Source organism: Leuciscus leuciscus (assembly GCF_965113295.1).
Source record: "Leuciscus leuciscus genome assembly, chromosome: 19".
Lineage (NCBI taxonomy): Eukaryota > Metazoa > Chordata > Actinopteri > Cypriniformes > Leuciscidae > Leuciscus > Leuciscus leuciscus.
The window spans coordinates 13,626,651-13,640,569 of NC_138743.1; the positions used below are offsets into that span (position 1 = coordinate 13,626,651).

General features: G+C 36.0%; 1 protein-coding gene across 1 annotated transcript; it reads left to right on the top strand.

The window, feature by feature from the left end:
• The first annotated feature begins 2,703 nt into the window (after positions 1–2,703).
• Positions 2,704–11,895, top strand: pdcb (phosducin b). Its single transcript, XM_082147384.1, has 5 exons — positions 2,704–2,769; positions 7,762–7,914; positions 9,617–9,682; positions 10,367–10,515; positions 10,764–11,895. Exons 3-5 carry the CDS (start codon positions 9,634–9,636, stop codon positions 11,277–11,279), a joined length of 714 nt encoding a protein of 237 aa, XP_082003510.1. The 5' UTR covers positions 2,704–2,769; positions 7,762–7,914; positions 9,617–9,633; the 3' UTR covers positions 11,280–11,895.
• Positions 11,896–13,919: the final 2,024 nt, after the last annotated feature.

Consider the following 13,919-nt stretch of genomic DNA (forward strand, 5'->3'; position numbering starts at 1 on the left):
AGTTCGGTGGTTCGAATCAGCTTCATTGCGAAGCAATTAATTGTTTCAGAGTTTTAAAAAGCTTAGTTTCTCCTATCACTATAATAATGTACTTTAAATGGCTAAAGCAATAATCTGTCTTAAAGGGATCCTATTATGCTTTTTCAACTTTTGAGCATAAAAAAAAGATCTGCAAGTTACAAAGCTCAAAGATATTTAAAGGAAGATATTTTCTTAAACAGAATTCACTTTCCAAGAACTACAACAAATGACTTGTTTGGACTACAGCACGTTTTTCCAGGCTTTGTGAAGTCACAATGTTACTCATTTAAATAATCCCCACCCATGGAGTAGCCTAAGCTACACAAAAAAGGGGATGAGGTCTGGTTGAGCTGCATTAGAGAAGACTAGTGAAAAACCCCACTGCTTGTGTATTCTAGTCTTGATCAGTCTGATTCATTAATGATTTAAAAATGTCGTTGTGTTGTGCACTACTGGGCCACTGTAGTTTTATGAACTGGATCAAACGATTCATTCATTACGAACCGCCAGGGCCCATATTTATCAAGCCTCTGAGAATTACTCACAAGAACACTGCTAACAATTGACTTAAAATTCTTGGCTCAAAGCTGCAATTAAAAGTTAGTTGTCAAGCATCTCAATCATAATTTAAGTGAAGTCTTAGAGATGTCTTAGAGATGATTCACGACACTTAGCTTTTTTTTTTTTTTAACGACACTTAGCTGTGCCACAAACGGGATTTTGGATGACGACATGGACCAATCACTGAATAGATTTCCTTATTTAAGAATATTCTCAGATAAATTTACATTGAATGGTAAAATTCCTAAGAGGAGTTTACGTTCAACACACATTTGACAATAAATCATTTTCAAGAGAATAGATTTTGATACATTGGAAATTAAAGACAAACACGTTTTCCACCATGACTTAAATTACAATTTTAAACCGGTGTGCTGTTAACTGACATTATAGCAGATAATATGATATAATCAGCCACCATGGAATCTAGAAGAAACCCGAGCTGGTGGGAGGAAGAAGCGCTGCTGCTTGCTGGATTACTCGAACAGCGGAATCATATGTTATAAAAGGCAAGTTCATCCCAACATTAAGCAGCGCTGACAAAGATGATGCCTGCTCTGCCTCTGTCCAAATGATACCGTTTGATAAACTGCTCGTCGTCAAAAACATTCTTCGCCTTCTGAAAGATTCGCGCACGTCTCTGTCTCCTCAGTGCCATCACAAGCCTCTACTGGCAACTCCTAACACTTAAGAGACCTCTCTAGAGCTGTCTTAAATAACTGGGAAAGTACGACTGATTCTTAAGAAATGTGATAAATTGCTTTTATTCTTAAGTTTGAAAGTAGGAGTAAATTTCATGAATTCTCAGCACTAAGACTAATGGCACTTTGAGAAGCTTGATAAATACGGGCCCAGATCAGACTCATAAACTCATGGAGAGCCATGGAGAGCTAACATTACAGTTGATGTCAAGTTTAACTATGAATAACGACTTAAATTTAGTTTTCTCACAAAAGTAGCCTTGGAAATTCTATAACAATTATTTTAAATACAATTTTGTGTGTTTGCGAACAGTTTGAACAGCACGAAGGTGAGTAAATAATGACTAGCCTATTTTTCTTTTTGAGAGAAAAATCCCTTTAACCCCAACAGCCCTAATAAGTGCACTTTTCGTTACTCTGGGTACAAACATCTGATAAATGACAACTTGCAGTGTGTTCTCAGAGGTGTTCAAACAGGAAGTGGTTGCTGTGCGTGTACTGTCACCTGGTGGCGGTAAAGAGACCCTACATGAGTCATTTTTTCTTTTTCTCGCAGTGGGAAAGAATTATAAAAAGCCCATGAATGAGCGTGAGTAAGTTTAAAAATTTATAAATGACTAAGATCGGTGTGTAAGAACAGGGAAGTGAACCATAGTGTTTCCCTTGCGTAAGCAGTGGACACAGTGAGCAGAGCAACTGGATTTCACAATGAATAGGCAAGTTTTGATGTGACAGATGAAAGATGTCATTGTCATGACGCTGTTTTGAGTGTGTATGTGAACACCATAAGGTATATTCAGCAAAGTCCATTCTCTCCTGCTTGGTTATTTTTTTCTCGTGTTAATCCAGTAGCCTACTCTCTGGGGTTTTTCCTTCTCTTTTTTCAATCAAAGGCCTTAGAAACTCTTTCATTTGTGTCACTGAAATGTAATTATGTTATAAAATACAATCAAATAGAATATAACAATAATCTACTGATATCTGCATAAAATGAATCTGCATGTTTATGTTGTGTTTTATGTGCAGGTCAATATGTGTGTGAACTGAGAATGCCTTTTAAATTTTAATTCTATTCCATAACAGTATCCTGAATTAAAAAGTAGAATTTTTACAAATGTAATTTCTACAATGAAAATAAATAAATAAATATGTATTATTATAATTATTTTTCGGTATCTTTACTTCCATAGAGTATCATCGCCTTTCAGACCATGACATGAAAAGTTGAGAGGTGTTCTGCTACTTTGCCCCTTGTTGTAACCAAAGTAATGCAGGAATGTCTGATTTAGTCCTACCCTACCCAGCATACAACACAACAAAGTCCTCTAAGCAATAGTTCCAAATCTCAATAAGCACTTTGTGCACCCCCTACTGTACTCTACAAAGTCCCATTTACACTTTTGACCCTGTCTGGGTTGTCTTCCCCTCGCTTCATGATTCTTGGGTGTTATCTGCTTGCTATGAGCAATGGAAAGCTAGAGAGACAGTGAGTAAGTACTCATAATTTCCAGGTAAAGATTTCAGCCAGCATGGGTCTCCTATAGACACATATTGTCCGACGCATAGCGTGCATAAATGAGTGTTTTCTCAGTCTGGCCAGAGGAAATGAGGAGCCCTTGAGGAATTCTGACCACTTACTCTAGGAATGATCTGAAAGCCAGAGATTGCTTTATTCACCGTAAATGAAAACGTGGGCGTATGATAGGATGAGAGGTGTAACCAATTCCTTTGTGGGTCATTGTGATGCATACTCATTCATTTGAAAGGGTAGATAATAGAAACTCCACTGTAGTCTGAGTCAGTGGTTTTCATAAAGTTGATCAGACAGGTTGAGAAACACTAAGACTATGTTTTGAAGTGCATACTGGCTTTTGTTTGCATGTAGATGCTTGTAAAAAGGAAATGGGAGTGTTTCCTGTATTGTTTCAAAAGAGGGCACACCAATTTTAAAGGGATAGTTCTCCCAAAAATAAAAAAGTTAAAAAGAGAGGAGTCTATATATTATATATTTATATATATATATATATATATATATATATATATATATATATATATATATATAGTGGTAAACATGCTGTGGATTGATCTTAACTTTTATGTGACCCTGGACTACAAAACCAGTCACATGGGTAAATTTCTTTAAATTGAGATGTATACATCATCTGAAAGCTGAATAAATAAGCTTTCCATTTATCTTTTTTTTTTTTTTATGTAATTTGTTAGGATAGGACAACATTTGGCCGAGATACAACTATTTGAAGGTCTGGAATCTGAGGGTGCAAAAAAAATAAACGAAACATTGAGAAAATTGCCTTTAAAGTTGTCCTTTTATGTTCACGCTTTTGCAGCATCCACTCAGAAAAATAAATGTTTTATATATTTACGGTAGGAAATTTACAAAATATCTTCATGGAACATGATCTTTACGTAATATCCTAATGATTTTGGCATAAAAGAAATAACGATAATTTTGACCTATGTATTGTTGGCTATTGCCTCAAATATACCCGTCCAACTTGTGACTGGTTTTGTGATCCAGGGTCACATACTGTATATTCCTTAACCTGGAATATTCCTTTAATCTGTTAAGCCAATAAATGTCCAGAAATAGCGACAACTATAACTATGAAAGTGACTAAAAATGGGAATGTTACCTAGTCCACTTATCTCTCAGAAGTATGCAAACACTCATGTCTAGTAAGCTGTGTAGAAAAGACTGTACAAAACTGAAAGCAATTTAAAAACAGAAGTTTAGAATAGCTAATATTTAGCTTTGCAAAAAAAAAATAGTAGGTATTAGAGTATGACGATATATATCCACGGTATATATTGTTTGAGATTTTTCTATATTGTGTATATTGCGGTATATAAATATATACCACTATTGACACTTCAGAGTGGTGAGTTGCATGGATGAGAATTTAAAGAGCGGCGCTTGAAGTTAAAAAGAGTTATAAGCACAATTTATCCTGAAAAGGAACTCGGTGCGGTGCTCGTGCTGACTGGCTCACTGCTAAAATGCTCTGACAGAAACCTGCCTCTCTCAGAAGCGATCGCGAATTTGAGACGCGCTCGATGTTAAAAAGCACAATAAGCAATATGCACAATAAGCAGTGGAAAAGAAGTCAATGTGGTGCACACTGTACGCGCTTGCACAGAAAGCTTACCTGTCAGCATGCGATCGCAAATTCAGTTCTCTTTCACGTCTTATTGCACTTGAATGGTCGAACACATACAATTAAGTCAAAATGCCCATCGTGTGGAGTATTCATGTAAACACAACCAGTTATTTCTCAAGGGAAAGTAAACAGTTGGGTGTAAACCAGATGTGTATCAGTATAATGGATCTTTGTATTTGGTCTTAATTAAAGTGACAGCAGCCTAATATACCTACCTGCTGCTCTGTGTCATTAATGTGAATCAAACAAAAGAGAAAATAACTTACTGCTCTTGGTCCGTGTACATTCTTGTCATTTGAGTTTCTACTTAAAGAGAAATGAGAAACGGTTTGAATTTTTTTTTTTTTTTTTTTTTAAGAAACGGAAGTTAAGTATGGGTTTTGTCGAGCCATTAGTCTGGTTGTTTAATGAGAAAAATATGAAATGTAGTAGTTGCAATAAACGCATTAAGAATCCGTACAACTGCAGCAGCGGAGGACTTTTATTCTGCTGTGCGGAACTGAGGAAGAACTGAAGAAGGAATAGTTTGATCTTCGGCTGACAAATCAGAGGAAAGGGGCGTTTCATTCCCGCCCACGTGTAGAAATCAAATATTAAAGCTGTTTATAAATTTTTCTACCTGAGAACGAAAAACGAAAAATCAAGCTGAATACTTGTTTTTCGTTGTTAAATTTTTTTTTATTAAAAAACAAAAAAGGAACTCTTTTCTCGTTTTTCTACTTTCAATATTAAATTTTAAAAAACGAATGAACACGGACCTGAAGACTATGCAATAATTTTTTTTTTTTACATTTGGTTATTACATTTCTGCACTAATTCTAACTACGTTAAATTAACTTATTGTATCTGAAATTAATATTTTAGTTATACTGTATTTGTCCTGTTGTTTGTAATTTGCTTTTTTTCTTATTTTTAATAAGAGAAATGAGATCAATATAACACAAAATAACTTTATCATGATATATATTGTTATCGTGAAATAAAAGTTTTCATATCGTGAAATAAGAATTTTGGGTCATATTGCCCATTCCTAGCAGGTAAGCAGACCCTGCAGGGCCAATGCAGGACAAACGCTAGGAAAGAAGAAGCCTACCCATAACAGGTATCACCTAAACCAGCGATCACAACTCCCTGTTGTTATGATGGTGCCATACGCTGATTTCACGCAGCCGTTATTCTGAAATCGAAAGCGAGGCTCCGGTGGGAAGAAAACCGGAAGTGTCGCCTTTAATCACAGGAGAGTCGTGAATGCGATGGCGTATTGTTGTGTTTAATGATGGCGTGTCAATTCTAAAACTGTACATACATTTCTTTCATACTTTAGACTATATACAGTGAAATTCATTTATAAAGAAAATATTTTTTTTATATATAATTCAGAATGTAAAAAAAGAAGCAGGAATGAACTATATACATATCCTATATTGAATAGTAACATCCAATAGTATAAATCGCGGCAGCAGCTTTAGGTTGGTAATCCAAGGCATTGTTTATCTTTACTTCCGGGGTTCTTCCTACCGGAGCCTCACTTTCGATTTCAAAATGGCGGCTGCGTGAAATCAGCGTATAGCAAGCCCTGATAGGTATCCTAATGGGGTTTACCTACATTTACACCACACCCAGTTACAATGACAAACCATTTGAACTACTGTAAGGGGTGGCGGTGTGCATTCTCACCTGCTGGTGATCCCGATATGGGTGTGTCTCTTCATGAGCAGAAACGGAGCCACTTTTACCTCGAATGAATAATAACTTACAGTTCACCTCCCACACTTTAGGTTTGTCTAACCACTCTTTGATCAGCAGAAAACATGGAGAAATTCCCTGAGACATTGACAGGAGACAAATACAGAAAGTGTGATTAAAACAGAATCATTGCTCTGTTGACTGTTGCCGTATACCTCCATGGAACGCATTACATTCTGAATTACATTAATAAGAAAAGGAAAGGAAAGGAAAATAAAATAAATAATGGTACATGTCTTCATAAACCATATGGTTTAAATACAATTATCATGCATTTCTGTAAAAAGACCCCAATTAGGTCATGTCAGCGTATCCTTTTCTTTTAATTCAGTCGAAATTGTGTATTTTGTTACTTTGTTCATTGTGTCATCATTCAAGATGAGCATAACATGCTTTTCTACATTTTACTTGAAATTCCTGAAAAAATAACCAAATTAAAATAATAATAGATAATTTAGTTAATAGTCAAAATCTGTATTTATGATAAAAGAATGGCTTTTTGTGTTTAAGTAATCAAATGATGTGTCATGTCAGTGACTCTGAGTTAATGTAAAGCATTTTTGTTAGTGTTTGTGATGTCAGTAGGAAGGATACAGCTAATAGTTAGGCTGAAAAGATTTTTTTTTTTTTTTTTTTGCACTAATGAGGCCAATCCTATAATGTACCATCTGTGTGTTTACATTCAATGAGCCAGAACGGTCAGTGCTGCTTTATCTCATCTCCATATTCCTCTCTCTCTGTCTCTCTTTCATTTGCCCAGATTCTCTTCATTTATCTATCCACCCCTCCAAAATTTAGTAACTACAATGCATATTTAATGCATATTGAATGTGTCACATGATCCTTCAGAAAAAAAAATCTATACTTTGCTGATTTAGTGCTTAAGAAACATTTCTTATTATATATAAACCATTGTGGAAACCATGATTATTTTTTTATAGAATGTTAAAAAAATCTTTTGTATCAAGGTAAAAGTCTTTACGGTCACTTTTGATCAATTTAATGTGTCCTTTCTGAATGAAAGCATTAATTTATTTTTTAAAAATCGTACTGACCCTAAACTTTTGAACGGTAGTGTGCATTTTTTTTATTATAGGAGAGAGAGAGAGATAGAGAGAGAGAGAGAGAGAGAGAGAGAGAGAGAGAGGGCTAAATTAACCCTTTCAGTCACTACATCAGATGCCAATGTTATCTTTTTTACCAACTTTGTTACATTCTGGCTCACAGTCTTCAGCATTAGAACTATTAAAATATTACAGTGTCCAAAATACTTAATATATATGCTATCCCTCTATATAAGTTAAGATCAGTTTTAAGATTAGATGCAAGCAGATCTGATGTGTCAGAAACCAAAACCTTTTTCTTACATTTCAGAATCATTTTTTCACATTTTTCCTCATTCTTCCCCACATTCTTCTCAATATCGTCCTTATCCTCTTGTCCTCTTACCACTCTCCTCTCTCATCTATGGTACCTTTATCATTGGTTGTGTTCTAAACAGTGTCTAATTACTGCACTTAAATCCTCTTAAGTTCCCTGTGCTATTTCTGCAGCACAGAGATGTCCAAAGTATCTTGACTTAAGAAAGCTTCTTTGTGCCCTCCCCATGCACATTAAAAAAAGCATGAAGGACAAGCCAACGGTGATAGTGACCACATAACAGCTCACGGCTCACTGAAGGGACGTACTCGGACGGTACATAAAAGGTGAGCAGGCAAACGTTTTGATTTTGCAGGTTATAACTGAAGTCTATTCAGTTTCATGCTTATATGCATCTTATATAGTCTTAATTTCCTGTTTGTTTTGTTTTACAGTTTTAAGTCAGTCACAGTGTTATTTAACTAAAATCGATGTAATCATAGGCCTGAACATATTTTTGATGAGCTATAAGGTAACAGCCATATAGATTGCATGAAAAAAAAAAAAAAAACTAAAAAACATTCATTTAATTTACACACTGAAAGTTACAGCAGAATTCCTGTTTTTGAATCTAAAGCAAGCCTTGGAGCTGGCTTTTTAAGCGGTTGGCTCAGAAGCTTTGATGTACTGTAGATAGCAGTAGTGTTGTCTACGGTGTATTTATCTTAGAAAAGTATGCAAACTGTCATGCCATGTGTATTATTCTGCATGATTCAACAAGACTTAAAGATTCAGATCAGTCTGAAAGAAAAACATTCAGAAAGACTTTGATAAAGTAATAAAGAGTCAATGTGGCTAAAAACAGTATAGCCTTATTTCCATCATCAAATTTTAACAGTTTTTGAGAAACTCAAATTTAATGTTCGATAATCATAAATGTTTAAACATGAAAATATGGATTATTGGGACACTTTTTGCAACTGAGATGACTGGGGAAAAGTGTCCTATCCTGAAACCGCTATATATATATATATATTTTTTTTTTTTTAGAAAAGATAAGAATCTTAAGACACCATTTTCCAAGACACAAACTGAAATGGAAGACTGTGATAATATCATGCTTTTTAACGTTTCATGAGTATTTTAACCCATAAAGAGTAATCTGTGTGCTCAAAACAACTGTCAGTTTTAAAAAGATAACAAAGAAAACTGAAGCAACCTCCAAAGCAACTTGACAGGATTCTAACTGTTGCCACCTGAGCCAAAGAATTGCATCATAGCTGTAATCTCAATTAGCGATTGTGATTTACTGAGAGTAGTGAAAGGTACTGGTGCTGCGGGGGCGTGAGGTCAGAGGCTAGCGGGGGAAAATGAAGACTCTAAGCTCTAGTATTAAGCTGCTAATCTGCTGCGGTGACATCCATGCATTTGAAGCTGGGAGAAAAAAAAAATCCCTTTTATGTCTGATCTGAACACAAACAATTATCTACATTGGTCATTTTAATATTGGCATTAAAGTGGTATGTAAGAGTTTTATGTAATTAAATTATTTGTATTGCTTGTAGAATCAAATAGTAAGGTGCATTAAAAAGACTAAGTCCAATTTAAAGTGTCAGGGTTGAAATGGGAGTTGATGCATGTCCTGAATTAATCAAGGACAGTTCATTTGTCATTCCATGACATCATATCGTCGACGTCCACTCGTGCAAACAAATTGGATCATGGGGTAATCTAATCTTCTTACTCCTGATAAACCTATTTCTTCCAAGAAAGAGTGATCAGGTTCGGCGACACAGAGACACTGTCCACATGCTAACTTAAGTAGATTTGATGCTATAGTTTTGATTTGTTCGAATTTAATACATTTATTAAAAGTATCTGGAGTGCCTTAAAAGCCTGATAATAACTGTTAATATGTCTGTTGTTTTCTTTGTTAGGAACTAGTATTTCAGAGACGTATAACTTTTGTTGGAAAAAATCTGAGAATTTGATTTATTTTGTATAGATGTGTTAATATAGATGTTATAAAGATTTGATCTTTTCCCACAGATAATCAACAGATAAAAATGTCTGACAGAATGGTGGACGAGGAACAAGTGATGGTAACTCACACAGGTCAGTATGGCTCTTATTGTTTTTGAAACTGTAAAGTTAACGTATCATAGGGAAGTGATCTAATGAATCAAAAGTTTGCAGAATGGGAACAGAAAAAAATTATAAAAAATAAATATCACCAAGGTTTCCCAAACTCAAGTTTGTGCAGGGGAGTTTGTGAGTTGATGAAAAGCTAATCATTAATTAAATCATAAAAACGTAAAATAAAATTAATCATTTAAAAATAGACCCAATCAAAATAAAACGCTTACATAAATTTTTTTTTTTTAAGATTTGTTTACCTGCTCTATGATACATGTGATCATTTACAGACATCAGAGAACCATGTACATGAACATGCAAATGTGTTGTTAAATAATTTAAATATTAACTTAAAATCTCAGAAAATATTTAAGGTTAAAGAGGTTTACCTGACAAAAAAAGTTTGTGAATCCCTGCATCGGTTGCCAGCTTCCTGAACAGCATGGTATTCTTGTGTATAAATCAAAGATTAGTGCACACATGAAAACCCTATGTTAGGAGCAGGAAACTGAATTATTGAAATAGACCTGAACTGATATCATCCACCATTGAAACTGAACTGACTATAGTAGGCTATATAGCTTGTCTTTATGGTTGGTTATCTACGTATTGATGTAATCCAGTTCATTCATTTATGGCATTTTCTTCTCCAACCATCTCTAGGCCCAAAGGGTGTCATCAATGACTGGCGTAAATTTAAATTGGAGAGCATGGACCAGGAGGTTCTGCCTCCCAGCAAGAGAGAGCTGCTAAGACAGATGTCGTCCCCTCAGAAACCCAAAGACGCTTGTGTGGGTGGATTCAATCGCAAGGTTTCCCCTTTTGACTATGATTTCAAAATAAGAAATTAGCCCTTTGGAGAAAAGAAATATGCATTTATGAATGAGGTTGTAAAAAGTGAGGTCAAAGTTTCTTTACATGAAAACAATAATTCCTCATAAGGTCTTTGGCATCAAAAACTGAAAACCCCTGATTTAATGGATTTGCTCCCAAATATAAATGCAGTTACTCCCAAAACTCTGCAAGCTTTGAATTTCCCTCCTTTTCTTTCCCTTCTCAGATGAGCGCACAGGAGTATGAGTTAATAAAGGAAGATGATGAAAAAAGTCTGCGTAAGTACCGCAAGCAATGCATGCAGGAGATGCACGAGCACCTGAGCTTCGGGCCCAAATTCGAGACTGTGTATGACCTTGACAGTGGCGAGGCCTTTCTAGAGGTCATTGAGAAGGAGCACCGGCTCACAGTGGTGGTGGTGCACATCTACAAAGATGGAGTGAAGGGGTGCGATGCGCTTAACAGCTGCATGGATTGCTTGGCCTCCGAATATACCACAGTTAAATTCTGCCGCATTCGAGCAGCCGCCACCGGAGCTGGCGAGCGTTTCTCGGATGACGTTCTGCCTACCTTGTTAGTGTACAAGGCTGGAGAGCTGCTGGGGAACTTCCTGGCTGTTACGCAGCATTTCAATGAGGAGTTCTTTGCTACTGATGTAGAGGCCTTCCTCAATGAATATGGACTGCTGCCAGTGAAGGAGTGTGGCGCTGGAGCTGAGGAGGAGGAAGCAGATGTGGAGTGATGAAAGATGGCAGAAAGTAAGAATGGATGGAAAGAATGGGAGGAATCTGACGAGAATAAGTTTCATTATTCTTCAGTTAACATGATGAGATGCATCCGTTTGCACACACAGCTCAATGTAAAGATCTCTGAGCACACGGTAGAGAAAACTATAAATGTTTTGTACAGTTTTAAAAGCAACATGAATGGAATTAAGTCAAGAAAGATAATGACATATTAAACTATCATGTTTCCTCTTATAACTGCATGACTGTGAAATAGATAAGAATGAATTAGTGTCTACTTATGTACATATTGTACATGTGATTGCATGTAGCAAACAATTATGCAAATAGAATGGCCCAGGATCGTTTTTAGAGCTCTTTCTTTATAGAAGCAGCAAAACATTATATTTTCAAATGGCTTCCAAACTGTGAATTGCTTCTTAAACTATGCTTGCCCATCTTTTTGGTTTTCTGTGTACAGAAATTTCATGAGGTTTAAGCAGTATCCTGAGTAAAATTTGATTGTTTTACTTTTGGTTTGCATGCACAAGCTGCTTACTGTAAACTGGTTTGGCTGAAATTTTGCATAAACCAGGAGGTTTTGATGTAAATTGTATTTTTTTAGGCATAAGTAAATAAATTCAAATGGAAACGTTCAGCATTCTATAGCCTATATTCTATAGCCTGTATTATAGATTTAGTAAAAAAATAACATAAAATGTAGAAATCAAATAGAATTGATTACCTAAACACATGCTCCACTTACAGACAAAATACATGTCACTAAAAAAAAAAAAAAAAAAGCAATCAATCAAGAAAGCAATAAAGCAAAATTCCAGAGAATTTGCACCTTCCTTTAATGTGGTTTGAGAAGCGAGACTGCACTTGCTGAAACACAATCACTGGAGCTGACTTTACTCTGACCTGCGGATTCAAATGTTCCACTATATATTAAAATAATAAATCCATAATGCACATTTGCACATTTTCCAATAATTGTCCCATTATTTGACATGTTCTAATTATGTATTTATGGGAATCTTCCATTGAGTTGAGTTGCACAGTAATGGGAAATGATCAGGATTTAGTTGAACTCCAGATGAACCATGGGTTATGGAGAAGTGAGCCAGCAAAAGACATGTGTGCTACTGTTTTAAAAGTTTGTATAGCCTACTAAAGAAGCCAGGGCTTGTCGGAGTGAATAAAATTTGGCCATTGTCTTAAAATGGGTGTAGAGTTAACAACAATCAATGTATGACTACCATATTGTCAAGCTATGGTGTGTGCAGTTTAGGGGTTTCACTGACTAGTAGACTTTAATGCATACCTGTCAACATTTTGTTATCAAAATCCGGGAGATTTGTGCGAGGACCTCTGATGTCTTTCGACTCGCTTTCGGGTTAAACTCTCCGCGACTGTGCAACTGGGTTATAGGTTGCCAGGTTGAGGTGACAAAAGGATTGAAATTGTATGGTGTGTGGATTGTGTGAATATAATGCATTTAATACAAGATCTGGGAACTGGTCAATATTAGACAAACACATTGGTCCGATTATTCATAAAGGAGTTTGGGTCATGCAAATTACGGGAGTTTCCTGGGAGAAATAACAAACCGGGAGGGGTCCGGAGATAGGGCTAAAAAACGGGAGAAACCCGGGAAAAACGGGAGCGTTTACAGGTATGCTTTAATGCTCTGCCATGACGCTGACGCGACTAGTCGCTGGTCATGGCCTATAGAGGGCGCAACAGGATAAGAAATCTTGGAAGTCCACTTTAAAGCTCTGTGTCCAAACAGTTAAAATGACAAATGAGAGAGAGTGCTCCATAAGATGTTTGATTATAGGCTTCTATCTATATGCTCAAAATTGATCGGGAGAATGCACGTTTTAAACAGCTTATTGTACACATAAATTAATTGTTGTTCAACATTGTAATGCACACACATAAAGAAGCTTGTATCGCTCACAGATCGCGCGCATGGAGAATCATTCAGTAGTGCAGAAAAGTTGTCCACACTGATCTGTGATTTATCAATATAATAGCTTAGAAACTGAAAAGTTCAAGCGTAGCCTATATTTATTTGTAACTAAAACCCACAGCTATTAGAGAGAGGCTTCCAGGTAGAATTAATTCACACGCAATACTAATCCATTCATATAAATGTTTACTGTGCTACTTTATCTGTAGCCTATCTGATTTAGAACGAGCAGAAATCTGTGAGAACTATAACGACCCAAAGACAAAATAACGGATAAAAGTAAGCTGTATAGCCTTGTGTGTAGCGCTGTGTCAATATAGCTCTGCACATTTGAGTCTCGCTCGAGATTCAGGCTTATTTGTTCATTAATGACGTCATCAGCGACTAGTCGACTCGACTTTCATCCTATGCTTTCAACACACAAATGTCGACTTGAAAAAACATCTGAAGTCGTTCCTCTAGTGTGCAGTAGTGATCTTTTTTGATCAGCTTAGTCAAGTAATCTTATTAGTGGATTTAAAGAACTAATTTTGATCAGTGTCAAAATACGGGCTGAGTTTTTAATTTCACCATAGTTCAGAACAAATTCAACAGCATTTGTAACAAAATTGCATCAGCTTGTGGGGTCGCTGAGCAATTTATTTTTCCGTCTGTTCCATATTTGAAAAAGACATGCAAA